Genomic DNA, 21,545 nt, shown 5'->3' on the forward strand with positions numbered 1-21,545 from the left:
ACATCCATCGATAGGATATTTACAGACGTGATGTGAAAAAATAAGCACGTTTCACGGTCGTCAAGCCATCGGTCAACCATCAAAGAAAACATACAAGTGACGACGGTTGACCAATTCGATCAGATTCAAAAATATAGTGAAATTGGCTAAATTTTTTACCACACTCATAATTTATTGTAATAATCTCATCCAACGGTTGGTTTTTCCATTTTCTTTGAATTGATAAGGGTTGCTCTTTGGAGTGCATGATATATAAATATAAGTTTATAAGAGTAACTGAGTTTGACCTAGTTGATTGAATTCGAAACGAGAACCAAATAGGCTGGATTTTTTACAACCACCATAAAACATTACAATCTCTCTATCAAGCGGTTGGTTTCTCTAAATTCATTTTCCACTTCATAGTTGTTTTAGAGTGAACCTCAACAATTTAAATGCAACATATAAGTCATACAACTTTAGGAGGCAAATTGGTATACGTCAACGTCTTTATAATTAAAATTGAAATTTTTATCTTATGTCCACGCATATCCATCGATGGAATATTTATAGACGTGATGTAGAAAAATAAGCACGTTTCGCAATTGTTACGTCATCAGTCAACCAAGAAGACATAGAAGTGACGACGGTTGACCAATTCGATCGGATTCGAAAATATAGTGAAATTGGTTAAATTTTTTACCACACTTATAATTTATTGTAATGATCACATCCAATGGTTAGTTTTTTTATTTTCTTGGAATTGATAGACGTTGCTCTTTGGAGTGTATGATATATAAATATAAGTTTATAAAAAAATTAGTATCTTTAAAGATTTATTTGTAAATAAAGCCCGCAAAGCCCGGCCCGCAAAATCCGGAAAAAGCCCGCAAGGCCCGCTTTATATGGACGGGCTTGGATCCTTAGATTTACAATAAATCCCGGCCCGGCCCGCTACTATTTAAAAATATAGTAAGACCCGGCCCGTTGATGAGGCATACTTCAAAGAGTCCAGCCCAGCCTCCATGACGTCCGACGACCAGTGTCGAATTAGGATATGGATCATGGATACATGACGAAATAGGACATGAATCTTCGCTTTATTTTGTGGAATCCTGCTGAAGTTATGACGTAAAGATGTGAAATTGAAAAATCATCAAATCCAGGATTTGGGCATCTAAAAGAAAGAACCTACTATTTCAGTATTTTGTGATTGTCTCCAAATTAAGTTTTACAGGTCTCTGGTGCTTTAATGGGTTTGATGAGAGTGGAAGAATTCGCATAAGAGCAAGAAGAAAGAGAATGGAGCAGAAGGGCAAAAATGACAGAGAAAAAAAATTATTAATAAACCCGAACGCACCCTGCGTGTGTATCTAGCAATCTAGCATTCGCCAAAGATTATAATAAACCCGAATTTCCATTCAGCGTGTTTGACTGAATTTTTTCTCTAGGGCTTTGGAATAGGTACTTGTATAGTCTTGTATACGAAGAATTAATATCACCATGCGACCAAATCTATGAATAAAACAAAATCTAGTTGTTGGGAGGTTGAAAGCCACGTTGCGCATGCAGCATGTCTATTTCAGTCGAAGAGAATAATATCTACACTTCTACAGCGATTTGCCATGCATCTTCCATACTTGGACTTCTACAAATTACAGCCGTGAGTATTATATAGAACATTTGGTCTATATACCTACTATGTCAAAGCAGCCCAAGCAACACGAAGGATCGACGATCATATTGGTCATGATCGAAATATAGCCATGCAGGTTAAGAAAAAGAGAAAACAAAAACACTTAATTCTTACGCGTCTGAACGAAGAGAGACTAGTATAAGTCTTCGATCAGTCCAATCGTATAGATTGGATTGAAGTGTTTAATCAAATTATGAGTTTGTTTGACCATTCATTTCCCAGGACTTTCGCATCTGAAACTGAAATCTCATCGACCTAGCTTTCTTGGTTATTCTTATATAAATATGCTGGAGCCTGACATTTGATAGGAGAGAGTGACCTTGCAATTCGAATTATATATGAGCTCTATGGAGAATCAGAGGAGAAGTATCCTTCTTCTTTTCTCATGGATTTTCATGGTCGCCACCATGGCAGCTGCAAGCACAACGATAATCCCAGTGAACGTGGGAGTTGTTGTAGACCTTGATGAACCGAGTGGGAAAATGTACTTGAGTTGCATCGAAATGGCGCTCTCGGATTTCTATGCTATCCATGCTGACTACAAGACGAGGCTCGTTTTGAACACCAGGAACTCCAATAGAGATGTGGTTGGAGCAGCTGCCGCAGGTTTCTCTCTCTGCCTTTTTTTCTTTCTTTTTTTTGAACAATTCTTTTTCCAACCTCTTGCATATAGCTATTATAGATGATATATGTATACATGCGTACATATGCATATATTCAGTAAGGGCAATGATATAGGGCCTCAATGAGGCCTAAGATTTGTGGCCTCAAATCCTAGGTGTCATGCCATGTAAGCAAATACAAATTTTATTTTCAATTTCACATAATAAATCTTGCCACATCATACTATTGCAACACCAATTCTAGCCTTTTATATTTCCTTCTAGATGTTAAGGGATGAATCAATTACATTAATGAATTAAATTAGGTAACGAAAAAAAAAAGATAAGCTATTAATTATGTATTAATTTAAGAGATATGTCTACAAATTCTTTGACAAATATTTTTCTTCATTTAATTAAATTCTTTCCTATAATTGTTCTTTCCAAATAGCATCAATGTAGTAAAGAAATAGGCATTGACTTTTCTTTACAAATATTGATTAATTTCATCCAAAAAAATAGCATTAATAAATTGAATTTGGTAATATGTCTAAATTAAGAGGTAAGAAAAAATTTCAGCCATTAATTATCATCTACAAATCTAAATATAAGGGAAAAAACAAACAAAAAATAATAAACTCAAATATAACGTGTAAACCCTAGCTACATAAAGAGAGAGAAAAATGAACAAAAGAATATATATAATCATATGAATATGTATTTTTCACATTATTTTCAAAATTTACAGGAGCCCAACAAAGGTTGAATTCATATACATATGTTATGCAAATCTATTGACTGAATTACATTAATTTTTTTCTATTTTTGATTGACGAAAAGAAAAATTGTTGTTTAAATCTAATCATGAGTGTAACGAAAAGAAAAAATGAAACAAAAAAACCAAAATAATTTTTGTTTAGAAGAAAGCCAAAATAACTTAGATTCATTAGATTTTGGAAGGATAAGATGGTCTTTTTCTCAAGAATTACATGTCATGATTTGACAAATTGGTGATGTGTGTAGATGATATGGCATGACACCTAAGATTGAGGCCACAAATCTTAGGCCTCATTGAGGCCACAAATCATTTTCCATTCAGTAATTAGGTATGCTTTTGGTTTAGTAATTATCAAACTAATCAAATACCAACCGATGTTTTAGGTTTAGTTAATTAATTTTTTGTTAATGAAAATAAATAAAATTGAAATAAAAAAATTATTAAAAAATTTGATTTGGCTTTAATACATACCGAATGTACCGATTACTAAAATTATATTATTTTAGAGTATATTGTGCAAATTCTCTTAACATGTTAAAGTAAAATGCCAATTGGAATTGGTCTACTCATTTCATTTCATAGTCCCTTTATATAGGGATAGAATTACAACGGAAATATCGATTACATTAATGATACTAAATGCTGATTGATCCGTAATTGTGCTGATTGATGGTAATCACTGATTCCTTGATTCCCTCTTCGTTAGTTGCTTTGATGAAGGCACACAATATGTTTTTCCTTTAACACTCCCCCTTGTGCCAAGTCAAAGCGAAATGGTGCATGAGTTGTTGCCTCACTAAAAACCTTGCCAAGTAACAATAAAAACCCTGTGGAACAAAAAATACGCCTTGGTCGAAGGAAAAGAGCACAACGCACCTTTTACATTTGAGGATGACATATGTGTGTTAGACTCCCCCTGACGTCTACACCTCCCCCTGATACTTACATTAATCAGGGGAGCTTGGAAAGTCTTCGCATTCCTATGCTTTTCACATGTTTCTCAAATATGGCCTTAGGCAATGATTTGGTGAACAAATCTGCCATATTCTCCTCAGACCTTACTTGATTCACTTGAATCTTGAGGAGGGCCTGTTGTTGCTGATTGTAGAAAACTTTAGTGATATGTGTTTTGTATTATCACCCTTAATATGCCCTAGCTTCATCTGTTCGATGCAAGCTGCATTATCTTTATTAATGCAAGTCGGCTCTTCAGTGGTAGAACTCAAACCACTAGTCCCTCGAATATGTGTGATGATAGCTCTTAACCGTACACACTCACGAACCGCCTCATGTAGAGTAATGATCTCTGAGTGGTTCGAGGAGGTAGCCACATGGGTTTGCTTGGTTGATCTCCAAGATATCGTCGTGTTCCCACTGGTAAATACATAACCAGTTTGGGAACGACCTTTATGTGGGTCAGAGAGATACCCAGTATCAGCAAAACCAACCAAAACGTCATTTGGCGTTTCGGTGTAGGGAGTGGCGCTTTCGCCATCAACATTTCCTTTAGGGATTGCAGTTCCATCTGCGGTCCCTCTTGTCTCTCTGTAGGGAAAGAACAGTCCCAAGTCAATGGTTCCTTTTAGGTATCGAAGATGTTCTTGATACCATTCCAGTGACGCTGCGTTGGCGCTGAGCTAAATCTAGCTAACAAGTTCACTGAGAATGCAATCTCTGGTCGAGTACATTGGGCTAAGTACAATAATGCGCCTATTGCACTTAGATAGGGAATTTCAGCTCCCAACACTTCTTCGTCATCTTCCTTTGGACGAAATGGATCTTTCCTTGCATCCAAACTTCGACCGATCATGGGAGTGCTAGCAGGATGCACTTTGTCCATGTTAAATTGCCTGACTTTTGGACATATGCAGACTGGTGGATTAGTATTCCACAAACTCGGTTTTCTAGTTCAAGGCCTAGACAGAATCGAGTTTTCCCAAGATCCTTCATCTCAAATTCGGATTTCAAATAGCTCGCGGTTTCTCTAATTTCATCAAGAGTACCTATTATGTTCATATCATCGACATATACTGCTACAGTTGCAAATCCGGAACTTGTTTTCTTTATGAATACGCAGGGGCATACTTCATCGTTCTTATATCCCTTCCCAATCAAGTAGTCACTTAGACGGGTATACCACATCCGCCCGGATTGTTTCATTCCGTAAAGTGAGCGTTTCAACTTAATTGCAAACGCACTCCGTGGTTTAGAGTCACTTGACTTGGGTAATGTAAGGCCATCAGGCACTTTCATATATATCTCTGAATCTAGATCCCCCTAGAGATATGTTGTAACCACATCCATGAGCTGCATTTCCAGTCCTTCGGAAATTACTATGCTGACTAAGTAGCGGAACGTTATAACGTCCATTACGGGAGAGTATGTCTCCTCGTAGTCAATTCCAGGGCGTTGTGAGAAACCTTGCGCCACAAGGCGAGCCATGTACCTCAGGACTTCATTCTTCTCATTACGCTTTCTGACAAAGACTCATTTATGTCCTACAGGCTTTACACTTGGTGGGGTTAGCACTACCAGACCAAATACCTGTCTCTTTGTCAGAGAATCTAATTCTGCCTGGATTGTTTCTTTCCATTTAGGCCAATCTGCTCTTTGTTGACATTTTGCAACAGAGCGTGGTTCGATATCATCGTGCTCTATGTTTCCTTGAGCGACAGTATATATCATCAATGTGTATGGAAGATCTTTCTATCAACTCATACGCACTCTCATAATCCTTTGAGATTTCTTTGTTCTCTGGAATCATTTTTAACATCGGAGCGTCCTCCAGTATTGATTCATGGACATAACTATAATCAGAGGCAATCTCATGAGAGGGATTCTATACATTGATGATTGGTTTGTGCCTTACTCGCCCTCTTCTTCCTTGGGTGAGTGTCAATCGAACCAAGTGGCCTCCCCCTCTTCCTTGGGGAGCCACGGCCTCAACCACACCTCCACTAAGTGCGGTTGTAGTGCCTCTATCTGCGACACCGTGCCCCTTGGTGGGGACTTCTAACCTTGCAGGCACATTTGCAGCTGGTATATGTGATCTCGTCACTTTTGCGATATCAGTAAACGCATCAGGCATCGAATCTGCTACGTTCTGAAGATCGATTATTCTTTTCACTTCACTTTCACTTTGTGAAGTGCGGGGATCAAAATGAGACAAAGTGGGGACAAACCACGACAATTCCTGTCGTTCCCTTGGAAAATCCTTTTTCCTATCTCCCCCTAACGACGGGAAGACTGTCTCATCAAAGTGACAATCCGCAAATCTAGCGGTAAAGAGATCGCCTGTCAAGGGTTTCCAAATAGCGGATAGTTGTTGGGGATTCGTATCCAACATAAATACTTAATCGTCTCTGAGGACCCATTTTAGTGCGCTGTGGGGGCGCAATAGGCACATAAACTGCTCAACCAAATATGCGTAAGTGTGAAATGTCAGGCTCATATCCAGTTACCAACTGGTACGCAGAAAATGGTTGGCTAGCAGTGGGTCTGAAACGAATAAGTAAAGCTGCGTGCAATATTGCATAACCCCATGCAGATATAGGCAGGTTGGTGCGCATAACCAATGCCCTAGCCACCATCTGTAGCCTTTTGATGGTGGCTTCTGCGAGACCATTTTGTGTATGCACATGGGGTACAGGATGCTCTACATCGATCCAAATGGATATGCAATAATCATCAAATGCTTTTGATGTAAACTCTCCAGCATTATCAAGCCTTATAGACTTGATAGGGTGATCAGGGTGGTGAGCCCTTAAACGTATAATCTATGCTAGGAGTTTTGCAGCATTTCTAGTGGACACTAAAGCGACATGTGACCAGTGTGTCGAAGTATCCACCAGAACCATAAAGTACTTAAAATGGTCCGCATTCTGGATGGATAGGTCCACAGATATCTCCTTGTATCCTTTGTAAGAATGGAATGTTTTGTTTTGTATCTTTAGCATAGGAAGGTCTCGATCCTGTTTTTGCTAAAGAGCAGGCTTTGCAAAACGAGTGATATGCATTTGAAATAGTCAATGAGGCATAATGGGAGGGAGGTAGTGCTTCTGGTACTTCAGAAGGCAATGACTGTATTTGAGCAGTACTAGGACCGACACCTTGCAGTGTGACGGATTTTTGTCCCATTTTATTTTTCACTCGAAAGAAGGGATGTCCATATGAGTTCTTTAAAATACGGATCATCATGTCACGACCGGGGTGCCCTAGGCGGTCATGCCAAAGCCTCTATGAGTCAGAGTCCCATATTTCATTATTGGTGACAACATAGGATTCAATGATCCGAATCGTAGTGAGGTACAGTCCACTAGATTGACTCATAAGTTTCTCTAAGATGCGTTTCCTTCCACATTCATTAGAGGTAATATCAAGGTATTCAGTTCCATTCTCACGGTGTGTTTTTACATGATAATCGTTGGCACAAATTGCTTTGAAACATTAACAAGGTTCGATTAGCTCTTGGTGCATACAGAGCGTATCTCATATTCTTTAGAGTATTTGTATTTATGTAGAATGATAATTTTTTTTCATCCAAATAATTTTTTCTTTATCTAGATGTATTGCTTTACATCTTTATAGTGCAATTTGGAACCATGTAAATATGTGTATAGTAAATAAATTTGAATAAATTCAGTGCTTCAGAATAAAATTCAAAATTTATTAATAAGCCATCGATAATCAAATCAAGGTCTTGTTCTAATTCATCAAACCAGTATTGAAATAAACTTTAAGACCAAGTAGTAGTCTAATTAAAAATGAGGCATTATGCCTTCATAACTGTCTTTGGAAAATAAAATGAATAAAGCAGATCAGTCAAGATTGAGAGCATCCATTGACTTAGCAAGTTCCTCTTTGCCATTGAAGTCTGCAATTGTAAGGTTGACGTCTAGGTCATGACCTCCTTCTTCCATATAGTGAGCCTCTTGTTCTTTAGACTCTCTATACCTCTTGTAATTGGCTGCTACTCTGTTGTTTGCTTGGCAGTTCTTGTACCAATGCCCAATGAATCCACACCTATAGCATGGTTCATTGTCAACTCTTTCCTTTGGCATCTTGTTTCCATGATCCCCATGTCCCTTTCCACGTGGTGCATTGTTGCCACGTGGGTAGGGATCAGCACGTCTAAACCCCCTTGCATTGGAGTTATTTCCACCTTTCATTTTTCCATAATTAGCCTCGGGAATTTTCTTTGTCCTAGTGGGCCTGGCATTGTTATTCAAGAGAATCTTATTTTGTCTCTCAGCCACTTGCAGTAGGCTTATCAACTTATTGAAGGTTGTGATTCTTTTGTTGTCATAATCCAATTGATACTGGTTCGCTAGTATAAAAGCTGAATTAGGAAAGGTGGTAAGAGTCTTTGAGATCATATCATCTTCTGTGATTTCCCTTCCACAGAAATTGAGACGTGCCTTTAAGCGCAACATGTCCTTGTTGAAGTCATTGACCTTTTTATAGTCAAGAAAGCGGATTCCATTCCACTGAACAGCCAGTCCTGGGAGCAAAGTATCGTGAATGTTCCCAAAACGTCCTTTAAGGGCATCCCACAGTGCTTTGGGTGTCTTCAACTGAAGGTACTCCCAGCGTAGGCTAGGATCAATATGTCGCCTCAGAAAAATTAAGGCATCTGCTTTCACCTTATTAGATAGTTCATCATCTTTGGGATCAGTAATGGTGGCAGTGTAGTCTTTTGCCACAAAGGCAGTTTCCATATCGGAAACCCAACGATGGTACTCAAGTCCTTCTGAGTCCAAGATGTCAAACTCAGGTCGAGTTGGATCAGCCATCTACATAAAACAAGAGAGAATATATAAATTACGCAGTCATAAAGACATCCACGTAAATTATTTTCCAAACATATGAATTAGATTTCAAGACCAAGATTCGTAATGGTCACATTTTTTCGATGCTATGTGAAAATACTTTATCACAGTAAGTGTGTATGGATAATGCGCATGAATTTTCATTATCATGGCAAAACGGATTTTATATGTTGCATTCTAAAAATTAATCATAGCATATTTAAACATAGCATATATAAAAATAAACTACATGGCATGCTCAAATTTCACAAATACACAACAAATTATATACTACACATAATAATAGCAATAATATATCATGCATAAAATAAAATGTAAACAATAGCATAATACAAAGCATGCGTAGGCATAATTTATATAAGCGTAAATAAAAAAAATAAAAACATGCTCAAAATTTCATATTAAAATATAAACAATAAAATATAAAGCATGCTTAAACATAATTATAAATCATGCTTAAATATAATCATATAAACCATAAATAATAAGGCATGCTTAAAATGATCAAAATTATTTAACTAAACATGCTCAACAATCCTAATTATATATACCATAGTATGAGATTAAATAAATAAAAGAAAACATACTTGATTTTGAGTAAATAAAACGATCCTAGCGCACGCGCGTGTTGATGCAGGCGTGCGTAGCGATGTTTTTTTTCGGGTTCTGCTGGGCCTGCTGATTTGTTGGGCTGAGAATTAGCACTTTTTTCTGGGCCTGATCTTTACTTTGGACCTTCTCCTTTTTTTCTTTTCTTTCTCTGTTTTTTTTTCGTTTCTGGTCCTGCAGGGCCTGCTTTTTTTTTTTTTTTGATTTGGGCCGGGTGTATACTTAGGCCCTTCTTTTTCTTTTTTTTTTCTTGGCCGGGTCCCTTTTCTTTGGGCCGGTTTTTTTTCTTTTTCCTTTCTCTTCTTCCTCCTTCAGTCCTTCGAGTCTTCTTCTAGTTTGCAGAGGAGGCGCGCTGGGTGCAGCAGCAGGTGAGCGGTGATCGGTGGGCTGCTGGGATAGGTGATCGGTGGGAGCAGATCGGTGAAGGTGGCTGCTTGTCAAGCTGGGCTGCGACGGATCGCCGGGGCTGGGCAGTCGCTCGGGCTGCTGCAGGCGGGATCGGCGCAGGCTAGAGGCTCGGTGGTGTGCTGCAGGCCGGTGTATTGCAGGCTGGGCTGCGACTGCAAACGCCGGACTTGCAAGGCGGAGGCGCTGCTGTGATGTGCAGGCAGGGGCGGAGGCGCTGCTGCAGTTTTCTGGGTTGGGCTGGAGGCCCGTGTGGGCTGGCGGGGACGAAGGACGAGGCTGGTTTGGATTGGGTCTGGCCGGCTGTGAGCTTCGCGGCGGGGAGGAGAAATGGGGATTTGGAGGATGGGGGCCGATGGTGTTGACGCCGGGGCTGCTGGGTTGTGCAGGTAGTGGCGGTGCAGAGAGCAATTTCTCTTGGTTGGGAGGTCGATCTGCTTCTGCAGAGTTTTGTTTTGTTTTTTTTTTTTTTTTTTTTTTTTTTGAAAGCGGCAGAAAAGAAGAAAAAGTTTTTCTTCTTTAGGGTTTTGGGTTTTTTTTTTTTCGACGGAAATAAACAAGAAAACTAGAGTTTTTTTCTTGGCTATTGGCTCTGAGCGTGCTGATAACGTGTTAAAGTAAAATGCCAATTGGAATTGGTCTACTCATTTCATTTCATAGTCCCTTTATATAGGGATAGAATTACAACGGAAATATCGATTACATTAATGATACTAAATGCTGATTGATCCGTAATTGTGCTGATTGATGGTAATCACTGATTCCTTGATTCCCTCTTCGTTAGTTGCTTTGATGAAGGCACACAATATGTTTTTCCTTTAACATAACATGGTTAAATTGTAAAATATTAGAAAAAAATGTGGGAGCTGCAACTTTTCTGGACTGCAATTGCAGTTGGAGAAAAGAAAACAGTTTATCCAACAAAAAATTATTAAAAAGAAATAAATAATTATTCTTAAATGAATAGAAAATAAAATAAAAACTAATTGAAACACATGTGAGCGTGTGTTAAGAGACTAATATTATATAAACATAAATATTTTCATAATAGTGGCAACATTATTACTACTACTACAGTAATAATACAATATACTCTAATTAAACAAAAAAATAAGTCATATTTTTTTTCTTATCCCCACCCACCGTGACCTTCTAGGTGTCAATTATGCCGGCTAACAAATAAGCCACATTTTACTGGCTTAAACACAATAGGTGATATATTATTGAGTAACTTGGTAAAAGGTTAATATAACAAGTTTTATTAAAATTGGTAATAATCTATGTCAAATGTACAAAAATAATCTATAACCAAATAATTAGATGAACAAAGTTTACAACAATTTATAATATTAAAAAAAAAACTAATATTGTTCATTCTAATTTCCAAGGAAATACTTGTTATAAATTGGTAATACCGAAATATCGAATTTGGTAGAAACGATTAGATACCAAAATTTTTTGTTGGTCATTAGTAGCTCAATTTCAAAATCAAAAACTTGTGTTTTGAAGTTGGTAATATCTTTAACCGATATGAACCAATCAAGTGGCAGTCCTAGACCAAATGTTAGAGAACTGTACGATATAGACCCTAAATTACATTTGGTTTTCTGCCATTGTAAAGAGCACATATCAAACTAATTACATTTTTTTTCTTTACAATGAACTGAAAACACAGCTTTAGATCTGATAAAGAATGTAGAAGTGAAAGCCATCCTAGGACCAGTGTCGTCCATGCAGGCAAGTTTCGTTGTTAATCTCGGAGAGAAAGCTCATGTACCCATCATATCATTTTCTGCAACAAGCCCTTCTCTTACTTCACCAAGGAGCTCCTATTTTTTCCGATTTGCACAAAATGACTTGAACCAAGTGAAAGCTGTAAGTGGAATTGTTCAGAACTTTGGATGGAGACGAGTTGTGCCCATCTACGTAGACAATATGTATGGGGAAGGAGTCATACCTTTTCTAATTGATGCCTTGCAAGAGGTTGATGCTCATATCCCCTACAGAAGTCTAATTCACGAACTAGCCACTGATGATCAAATTGAAAAAGAGCTTTACAAGTTGATAACGATGCAGACTCGAGTCTTCATTGTGCATATGATGCCTAATCTTTCCTCTCGGCTATTTGCCAAGGCAAAAGAGATCGGAATGATGAGTGAGGGTTTTGTTTGGATCACAACTAATAGTATTGGAAATAATTTAAGGTCTATGGCTTCAGTCCTTGATTCGATGCAAGGCCTATTAGGTGTAGAAACTTACATTCCAAGGACATTGAAGCTTAGACAATTCATATCAAGGTGGAAAAGGCAATTCCAACAAGACAATCCAAAAATCATTGATGTTGAATTGGATGCTTTTGGATTGCGGGCATATGATGCTGCTTTTGCAGTAGCCATGGCCGTTGAGAAAGTTGCCAATGCAGGTTTCAAATTCCAAAAGAGGAATGCTTCTTCCTTCAACTCTCATTATGGCTCAAAACTTTCTCATGCATTATCCAACATTAATTTCAAAGGTATGGCTGGAGACTTCAATCTTGTTGATAGGCAACTTCAGGTATCAACTTTTAAGATTGTTAATGTGAATGGTTATGGACCAAGAACAGTTGGATACTGGACACCAGAAAATGGAAGGGTAGTAAAGCGGTTGAACTCGACAAGGAATAGTACAAAATCAACTTCCAAGTGCGATCTTAGACCTATTATATGGCCTGGAGAGTCATTATCAGTTCCTAAAGGATGGGAGATCCCGATAAATGGTACCAAGTTAAGAATAGGAGTTCCTGTGAGGGAAGGTTTTCAAGAGTTTGTTAAAGTAACTAATACAAGCACTAATACAGTTGACGTCACTGGATTCAGTATTGACGTGTTTAAAGCTGTATTGGAGATCCTACCATATGCACTTCCTTATGATTTTGTTCCCTTTGCAATGGCTATTGGAAGCACATTCAATGATTTGGTGTATCAAGTACATGATGGGGTAAAGTACTTCGTCATTATTATTTTCGCATCTTTTATTTTTGTTTTACCTTATATTGAAAGAAACTAAGCAACAAAATTTAATTAGCTTTTTATTGCTTAACAACATTTTGTTTTGTTGGCTTACTTGACAGAAGTTTGATGCTGTGGTTGGAGATATAACAATTAGAGCAAATAGGTCATTGTTTGTGGGCTTTACTATGCCATATACCGAATCTGGTGTAGTGATGGTTGTGCCAATACAAGACAAGAGGACCAAAAGTGCATGGGTTTTCTTAAAGCCTTTGACATGGGACCTTTGGATGACAACTTTGTGTTTTTTCATCTTTATTGGTTTTGTGATTTGGGTGCTTGAACATCGAATTAATGATGATTTTCGTGGTTCTCCCTCACATCAAGTTGGCACAAGCTTCTGGTTCTCTTTCTCAACCATGGTTTTCTCACAAAGTAATTATCCATACACTAATTACTAATTCGTTCTTATTTTATTTCTCCATCAAACATATGTTCATATTTGATATATACTTACTTTTCCAACCTTTGTACGTACACTTCTTTAATTTCGTTTTACAGGGGAGAAAGTGGTTAGCAACTTGGCAAGATTTGTGATGATTATATGGATATTCGTTGTACTAATAGTGACACAGAGCTATACAGCTAGTCTAGCATCACTATTGACAGTCCAACAACTCCAACCAACTGTTACCGATATAGATGATCTTTTGAGGAATAGAGATAATGTGGGCTACATGACGAGTTCTTTTGTTTATGATCTCTTGAGACAAAAAGGTTTTCATGATTCCAGGCTTAAGGATTATGGAGCTATGGAAGAAATAGATGAAGCTCTTTCAAAGGGGAGTGCAAATGGCGGTATTGCTGCTATTGTTCATGAAACCCCCTATATGAAGCTTTTTGTTGCAAAATATTGTTCCAAGTATACCATGATTGGACCTATATTTAAAACTGATGGCTTTGGCTTCGTAAGATCTCTTTCATCATACTATTAAAAATTGCATGTTTTGTATGGTTTACAGTTATAGAGTTCCTAAGATTTCTCATATGTGATTCCTTTTCATGTTAACTTTATAGGTATTTCCGAAAGGTTGTCCTCTTATACCCGATGTTTCACAAGCAATCCTTAATTTGACAGAAGGAGAGAAGATAATGAACATTGAAGATGAATGGATGAAGAAAGAAAACAATTGTAAAGATCCAAGTACCGAGAAATTTTACAGCAGTAGTCTTGGCCTTGAGAGCTTTTGGGGCCTCTTTCTCATTGCTGGGGTAGCTTCAATATTCGCTCTCCTCATATTTGCAACTTCCTTCCTTCACAAGCATAAGCAAGTTTTGATGTCCTCTAATTTAAGAGCTTCCAAGTGGAAAAGGATTAAAACCATGTTCAAGATTTTCAATGAAAAAGAACTTAGCTCTCATACTTTTAAAAGCAGTAGGCATGAAGCTAGGATCGCTGGTGCTCCGGATCATGAAGTGAATGCCTCACCAAATAACAACTGGCCGGAAAGTCCTTTCAGCTATACCAACCAGACGGATGCAACTTCTGTATTCTACGGAGAGCAAGAAACACCATCTCACGGTCAAGCATCTCCGGAAATCGTTCCAACTTTTGAGCTTGCTGCTTTCACTAATCAAGAAATGCATGCAACTCCGGAAACAGCTCAAGAAAGTGTTTGAAGGAAGCAAAAAAGAAAAAAGATGGAGCACAGATTCTACGTTGACAATTCATCTGAAGCATATTATTAACTAGCTATCTATAAATTTTCAATTAGTATAGTTTCATCATGTATATCGCTATTGATTAACAATTGTATTTAATTGAAAAATAATTGTAGTGACCTAGCGCTCTGCTAGGGTTTATCGTCGGCTTCTCACCTTCGACAAAATTTCCAAACTTTTCAAACTTTGATGGCCATGGCCACTGCTAGCCTTGTGGCTAATTGTTTCCTTTTTCTTATTGTTTTCGACTGGGTGTTAGGAGCGCCGCCATGGATCTGGCTCCCGGTGGTTGTCTGGGAAGGCAGGTATGTTGTTTTGGTGGTATCTATAGGGTCGTGCTCTGACTGTGTGGCGGACTGGGTCACGGATCGGAGTTGTCCGGTTGGTTTCTCAGCGATGGCTGGGTATCGTCGTAGGGCGGACATGTTGGTTGACAGATGGTTGGGTTTCAAGTCAGTTGCTGATTCTGGATCGAGGGAACTAGAGGATGATCGTACCGTCGGCACTAGGGACTCGTTGCAGTGTCGAAGTGTCGCCAGAGTTGGGTTGATCCGACCAGATCAGGGGACCGATCAAAGCTTGGGTGAACTGGTTGTGATGGGCGTCTCTGATCGGCTTCGTCCAGATCTAGGATCTGGTTTTTTCATTGGTCGGAAATTGATTCAGGTTTATCAGGATTTGGTGCTGACTTGGGTGCCTTTCGATCCTGGAGATTGTGCAATCTCGTCGGCTGTGATCCAAGGTGACGGCGGCGGTGGCTGGCTGTGCTATGGAGGAATATGTGGGGTGGCCTTAGCCATTTTGCCCTACTAGGCCGGCTGGGCCTGTTACGGGCAAGAGGGACTGTCGCATGACTGGAGGTCGATGGATTGGGTCCTACGACTTTTTAGGGTCTGGTTTGCCTCTAGACTGGGGGTTGAGAGTACATGCGTTCTCTCTGATCCACCTATGAATTGGGTTGTATTGGCCCATAGCATTTTTTAATTTTTGTTTGGGTAGCAAAAACCAGAGCCTTAGTTGGAACCTTTTTATTGTAAGTTTCGAGGTTTCTAGGTTTTTGTTAGAATAATGGTGCGTGAATTTTCTAAAAGGTGGGTGTACTCGAGATTTTTTGGGATGTTATTCTTCTAGAATAGGGTTTCATGAGGTTCTAAGGAACGATTTTTTCTGTCGACCCCATAGGGGTGTTTCGTTTTTGTACTGCTTGCTGAATCTTAATGAAAGGGCTGACCTATTTCCTTCAAAAAAAAAAAAAAACAATTGTATTTGGCTGAAAATTTTAAGACGCTTTAATTTTTAACAAATTACATATAAGTTATTGATAAAATATGACTTAACAGATACATCCTTTAAACATTGAATTAAACATATAAAGATTAAATCTTACAAATAATTAAGAACAATCTGCTCTCCATTTGTCACCTGTCATGAGTTAATTTACTTTTTTACCTTTAACTACTTATTTTGACTTCTAATCCCTTTATGTTACTTCTCAAAGAAAAGAAAAGAAAAATCTCTTTCCATGGGAGAATCTCAGAGCTCTTCGTCAAACTTCTTCTTCTTCTTTATCGCTGAACGTGTCCTTGGTTCAGTAGCAGCTTCATTTACAGTAGCAGGAGCAGTAGCAATTAGATCTGTCAATCCATGAATGAAATTTAAAACATAGAAAATCACATTATTCCCACAGTAGGATTACCAAACCAGTAGGAATTAGTAATAGTAATCAACATGCCAAAACAAAAAGGTTTTGTATAATAACAACCTCATTGAGGACTTTCATCAAACACCTGATGTGCATGAGTTCATTACCCACCAAAACTCCCACAGCCAAGAAATTGCTAAAGAGCAAGAAAAGACATAGATTAATCCTACACATCCAATTTGTATGCATTCATGAAACAACAATTTGACAAACAAACCAACTAAAGAGATTGATCCAAATCTAACCACCGAAACCATAAAGGGTTCGGCCCTGCCTCTTGAGAGCATAGACCACCTCATGCTAACATGTTCCTCTTGCAATTTCTATAAACCGAACGAACATAAACGAAGGCAGCGAAAGAAGAGTAAGGGCTTACCTTATCAACCTCCATTGAAGCCAGATTCGAGCCGAGCACGCAAGCTCCAAAGAGAGAGAGACTCTGAGGGGGTTTGGACGGCAAGGCCTAGCTACTATTGCTTCTTTTGCAAATTTAGATTTGGGGTTTCTGTTTTGCGGCTTTAGTTTTGGGGTATTGGGTATTGGGTCGGTGGCAATGCACGTAAATTTTGATGAAAACTGAGCATTTTTGTCATTTTCTATTAAAATTTAGAGTCAGACCTGCATAATTTAGTTTTTGGGTCTAGACTCGTGTTCTTATTTGTATAAATCTAATTAAACTTAAGACCAAAGATATAGTGCAACTGTAATTTTCTATTGAATTTTATTAGTAACAATTAACAAACTTTTCCAGGAAGTGAAAAACTTTCACCAAAAGAACTTAAAAAAAATATATATATAATAATCCCCAGGTAAGACGACGACGACGTCGTTTAACAGAATAAAATCCCTTTCCTCTCTGAGCTCTAATTAACATGGTCCAAATTGCTTTCACCAGGGGCGGCAGCTCTCGCGCTCAACTAGAAGGCGGATTTCAATGCCCTTTTTGTTTCAGGAGGCCGGTGACGGAGCTTCTCAGGCGACTACTCTGCTGTAGCTGGCAGACTAAAGCAAGCTTAAATATGTAAGTTCTAGTCATGTTTTGGCTTCTGTCTAGTTTATTTGTGTTATTCTAATTATCTGATTTTCATCTTTTATGTTTGTATTTGTGGTATCATTTTCGTTTACGTAATACCCAGTTTAAAGTTTATTTAGTGAAAAGAAAATTGAACCAAAATCTATGGATACGTTTGATTGCTACTTCAAGATTATAATTGATGCAAGAAGACAAGAAGGATTACAATGCAAGTGCTTTGCTTTCTTTGTTGCTTCAAGTTTCAACTCCATTGTCATTTCTACAGCTAATCTTGATAAAATATAACCATGTATAAATTTGTATGTAACTTGCTGAACAGTTTGAATAGTTAACAGCAAGCTGTAACGCTCTGCTTATGTTACCAATTAAAACTATATGAATATATATGATAACCCTTCTTCTGATTTAGTTAGTCAATTTGATTGAAATGCCAGTCATATTCTCTTCCTCCTCCTCATGCTCTCCTTTAATGTGAACATGAGGCAATTTCTCCATGAACTGCAGAAAGGAAATAAGCCATCCCATAACTCCCAAGAACAGAATTTAAGCCGAACCAGAAGTTTAATGCAAAACTAGATCTCAATGCAGATATTTTCATTGCAATACTACCCTTACCAGAGGTCTATTACACTTACTTGTACATAAAGAGATAAAACTATAATGAACTTGCACATAAGTATAACCAAGAATTCTGAGGCATATAGTCGAGCTATATCGATCTGCATAATCATTTCAACGCCTCCACCTTTGGTTCATGTGAACCTGTCTTCTTTGAATACCAATTCTTTGTTCAAGCCGAGGGAAGATCTTAAGAACAATTTTGTACATAGATCTGTAATACCATTCTCTCCATCTCTTGCAAAACATAAGTGAACCAATGGCAATGCCAAAGCCAAATGTATATCCAATTTCAACGCTGATAATATTCCAATCAATGTCATGTCCAGGATTAGGAGAGCTTTCACTTAGTGCTGGTGGTGACAATGTTGTTATGTTATCCTCCGTCAAAGGAGGTCCCCATAATCCCTCATTACCGACAAAGGCAGCTTTTGGAAATGTTGAAAACTGAGTACTTGTTGGGATCCTTCCAACCAGTTCATTGTCTGACAGATTCAAGTATGAAAGAAAATTAAGCCCTGCAAACTCTGATGGAATTTGCCCATTCAGATTGTTCTTTGACAAATCTAAGGACTCAAGTTGTCGCATGTTACCAAATGATGATGGAATTTCTCCTGTGAAAGAATTACTGGACAGGTTAAGGACATATAGTGCTTTGAATTCTCCCATTTCCTTAGGTATTGATCCACTGAATTTGTTGCTCGAAAAGTCAATCGAGGTGAAGACTGTAAGTATCTTTACCAGATCCATCTCTAAACCTTTGCTAGTAGTTGTGATTGCATCTCCATAATAAATATCAAGCCCACTTCCACCGCCTGGTTGGAATGAGAATCCAAGGTCAATTGGGGTATCATCTCCATTAGCCATCATTGCCTGCCATGTTGTCAAAGATGTTCCTGTTATCTCACCACTCAAATTGTTATGAGCTAAGTCTATGATTTGAAGCATTGGCCAGGTACCATTAGTCCCAGGACATTCAATCTGTCCGTAAAATTTGTTGGATCGCAAAACAAGGACACGCAAGGTGGATATGTTCTTCACTAAGCATGGAAATGTATCTGTTATCTGATTGTTTCCGAGGCTTAAAACCTCTAACTGTGTGCAGTTGACTAGAGATCTTGGAAACTGACCTTCAATCTGATTTCTGCTGAGGTCCAGAGTTTTTAAGCTACACTGTTCTAGAAACTTATCAGGAATAGTGCCAGTCAGGTTGTTTCTCCCTAAATCAAGTACTGAAAGTTGAGTCAAGCATTCGGGAATGATGCCACTCAGAGAATTATTGGACAAGTCAAGAACCAGACCGCTTGCATTGCATATTGAACTTGGAATGATCCCATGCAAGTTACTGCTTGACAGAGAGAGATAGGCAGTGGAAGAGATATAATTACCAATGTCAGTCGGTATACTAGAGGTGAAGTTATTTTTTGAGTAATCCAAGTAATTGGCAAATGGTAGGAAAATTGGGATTTGCCCCTGAAGCTGGTTTGAATGAAGGTCGAGCGAAGTCACAGTTGAAGTAGAGTTCAACAAAGGAGCTTCTAGAGTTACCAAAGAGTTTGAAGAGAGATTTAGTTTTTTAAGAGAACTGAGGCTCCAAATCCAATTGGGAATCTGCCCTTGTATCTGGTTTTCTGAAAGGTCCAAAGAGGCTAATCGGAATTGGTGTCTCAAGAAATCTGGGAATGCTCTCAACTTGTTAGAAGCCAATACCAAGTCCTGAACCTGAAGTAAGGAGGAATGCGATGAATTGGTACTGTCATCATTAAACAACAAGCTATTGTGGGAAAGATCAAGAAATGAAAGATTTCTCGACTGTTGAATACCACTAAAAGGAAAGCCACTCAAGTTGTTTGAAGAAAGATAAAGCTGAGAAAGTCCTCGAAGATTAAATATAGATATGGGTATTGATCCTACCAAATTGTTGCCACTCAAATCAAGGGTCTCCAGTAAGTACGAAGAGATATTGGCAAACTCAGGGACTTGACCAGAGAATTGATTGTCAGAGAGTACTAGTCTACTCAGCAGTGGAATAGAGAAGAGAGACAAGGGAATAGTCCCAGAAAGTAGATTGGAGTCCAACATAAAAAAGTTCAGATTAACAAGGTTTTTCCACTGAATAGAAGCAATAGAGCCATCAAACCTATTTGATGACATAGACAAACTCACCAACTGTGTTAGGTTTGCCACTGACTTTGGGATTGATCCACTGAAGCTACAAACTGAAAGATCCATTCTAGAGAGCATATTGAGGTTACCTATAGAGTTTGGCAGGACCCCTGAAAAATTTGTCTGGCTTAGAACCAATGACTGAAGAGATCCATTTTCGGGTAACTCTGGCAAGGAACCTTGAAGCTGTGGATTTAATGTCAGGTCAATACTCTGTAATGTAGATAACTGGAATATCTCTTTGGGAAATGTTCCTTGCAACCCACAATCAACAAGACTTAAGTAAGTCAAGTTTGAAAAATTGGCAAAGAATCCTGGAACTGGAGCAGAGATTTGGTTATGATCCAATATAATCACAGATAGAGAATGAAGCTTAGCAAATGAGTCATGAATAGGGCCTGAAAGATCACAAGCATACAAGCTCAGCACCCTCATGTTTGGCAGTAAAGATATTGCTTGGGACCAGTCACTGCCCTGTGCTGATATATTGACATCATCAAGATACAACTCTGTTAGCTCTGTGAGGTTCTGAACTAGCTTGGTTAAATTTGGGTTCTCAAGTTTTAACTGATCGGTTGAGAAGAAATTGCCAGAAATATCAAAGATAACCAACCTTGTCAAGTATGAAATCTCAATGGGAATTTGCCCGAAGTAGGAATTGTGAGATAAGTTTAGATACCTCAAGTTTGTGAGCTTTCCAATGGCAGTTGGGATCTGAGAGCCACTGAAGTCATAATTGTAGGCCAAATTAAGGCTTTGAAGATCTTGAAGATCGAAGAGACTGCTGGAATTGTCAACGCCACTTGAGATAGATTCGGTGCTGAGATCAAGACCGATGACACGCCCATTAGTACTGCAAGTTACACCAAGCCAAGAGCAACAGTCTGAGCTTGAATTCCATGATTTGAGCTTGGAAGAAGCAGAGGAATCGAACACGACGGTTTGCTTCAAATGAAGCAATGATAGTTGCTGGTCTTCATTACATAGGCTGTGAACTGCAGAAATGATATGAACAGAAATACTAATCAAGAAGAGGAAGAAGTTGAGCAGATTTTTCATTTTAGATGATCTTGCAGAAACTGAAGAGCTGTAAATGGATTTGGTTGCTTCAATAAGGATGGAAATGGAAATTGTTGACTTTCAATTAGTTGAATTGGCCTAATTCATACCAACTCTCCTTGCTTCTATTTTTAACTGGGAATGTGTGAATCTCCTGGTGAGAAATGTTGACTTCAGTACCAAAAGAAGTATTAAACATTAGCATTGATAAGACTAGGACGTCAGGAAAATGAAAAATATTAGGCATAATTAAAGGTGGAAGCAGAAGCAGATTTCTTATCTTTTGCTTGTGAAATAGGATATTAAGATTATACTCTCTTTAGGATAATATAAATGATTATAAGAAACATTTGGCCTAGCC

General features: G+C 38.3%; 3 protein-coding genes across 3 annotated transcripts; 1 reads left to right on the top strand and 2 right to left on the bottom strand.

The window, feature by feature from the left end:
* The first annotated feature begins 2,022 nt into the window (after positions 1-2,022).
* Positions 2,023-14,564, top strand: LOC133730817 (glutamate receptor 2.8-like). The gene is made up of 5 exons (XM_062158334.1): positions 2,023-2,281; positions 11,573-12,873; positions 13,007-13,319; positions 13,446-13,852; positions 13,962-14,564. Exons 1-5 carry the CDS (start codon positions 2,023-2,025, stop codon positions 14,562-14,564), a joined length of 2,883 nt encoding a protein of 960 aa, XP_062014318.1.
* On the bottom strand, positions 7,739-9,592 carry LOC133732345 (uncharacterized). Its single transcript, XM_062159880.1, has 2 exons — positions 9,471-9,592; positions 7,739-8,847 (listed from the first exon to the last, which is right to left on the bottom strand). The coding sequence occupies exon 2, from the start codon at positions 8,845-8,847 to the stop codon at positions 7,873-7,875; it is 975 nt and encodes a 324-aa protein (XP_062015864.1). The 5' UTR covers positions 9,471-9,592; the 3' UTR covers positions 7,739-7,872.
* Positions 14,565-16,139: 1,575 nt separating the features above from the next.
* LOC133730818 (receptor-like protein 7) lies at positions 16,140-21,184 on the bottom strand. Its single transcript, XM_062158335.1, has 3 exons — positions 18,104-21,184; positions 17,773-17,839; positions 16,140-16,240 (listed from the first exon to the last, which is right to left on the bottom strand). Exons 1-3 carry the CDS (start codon positions 21,182-21,184, stop codon positions 16,140-16,142), a joined length of 3,249 nt encoding a protein of 1,082 aa, XP_062014319.1.
* Positions 21,185-21,545: the final 361 nt, after the last annotated feature.

Source organism: Rosa rugosa, chromosome 2, assembly GCF_958449725.1.
Source record: "Rosa rugosa chromosome 2, drRosRugo1.1, whole genome shotgun sequence".
In the NCBI taxonomy this organism is placed as follows: Eukaryota; Viridiplantae; Streptophyta; class Magnoliopsida; order Rosales; family Rosaceae; genus Rosa; species Rosa rugosa.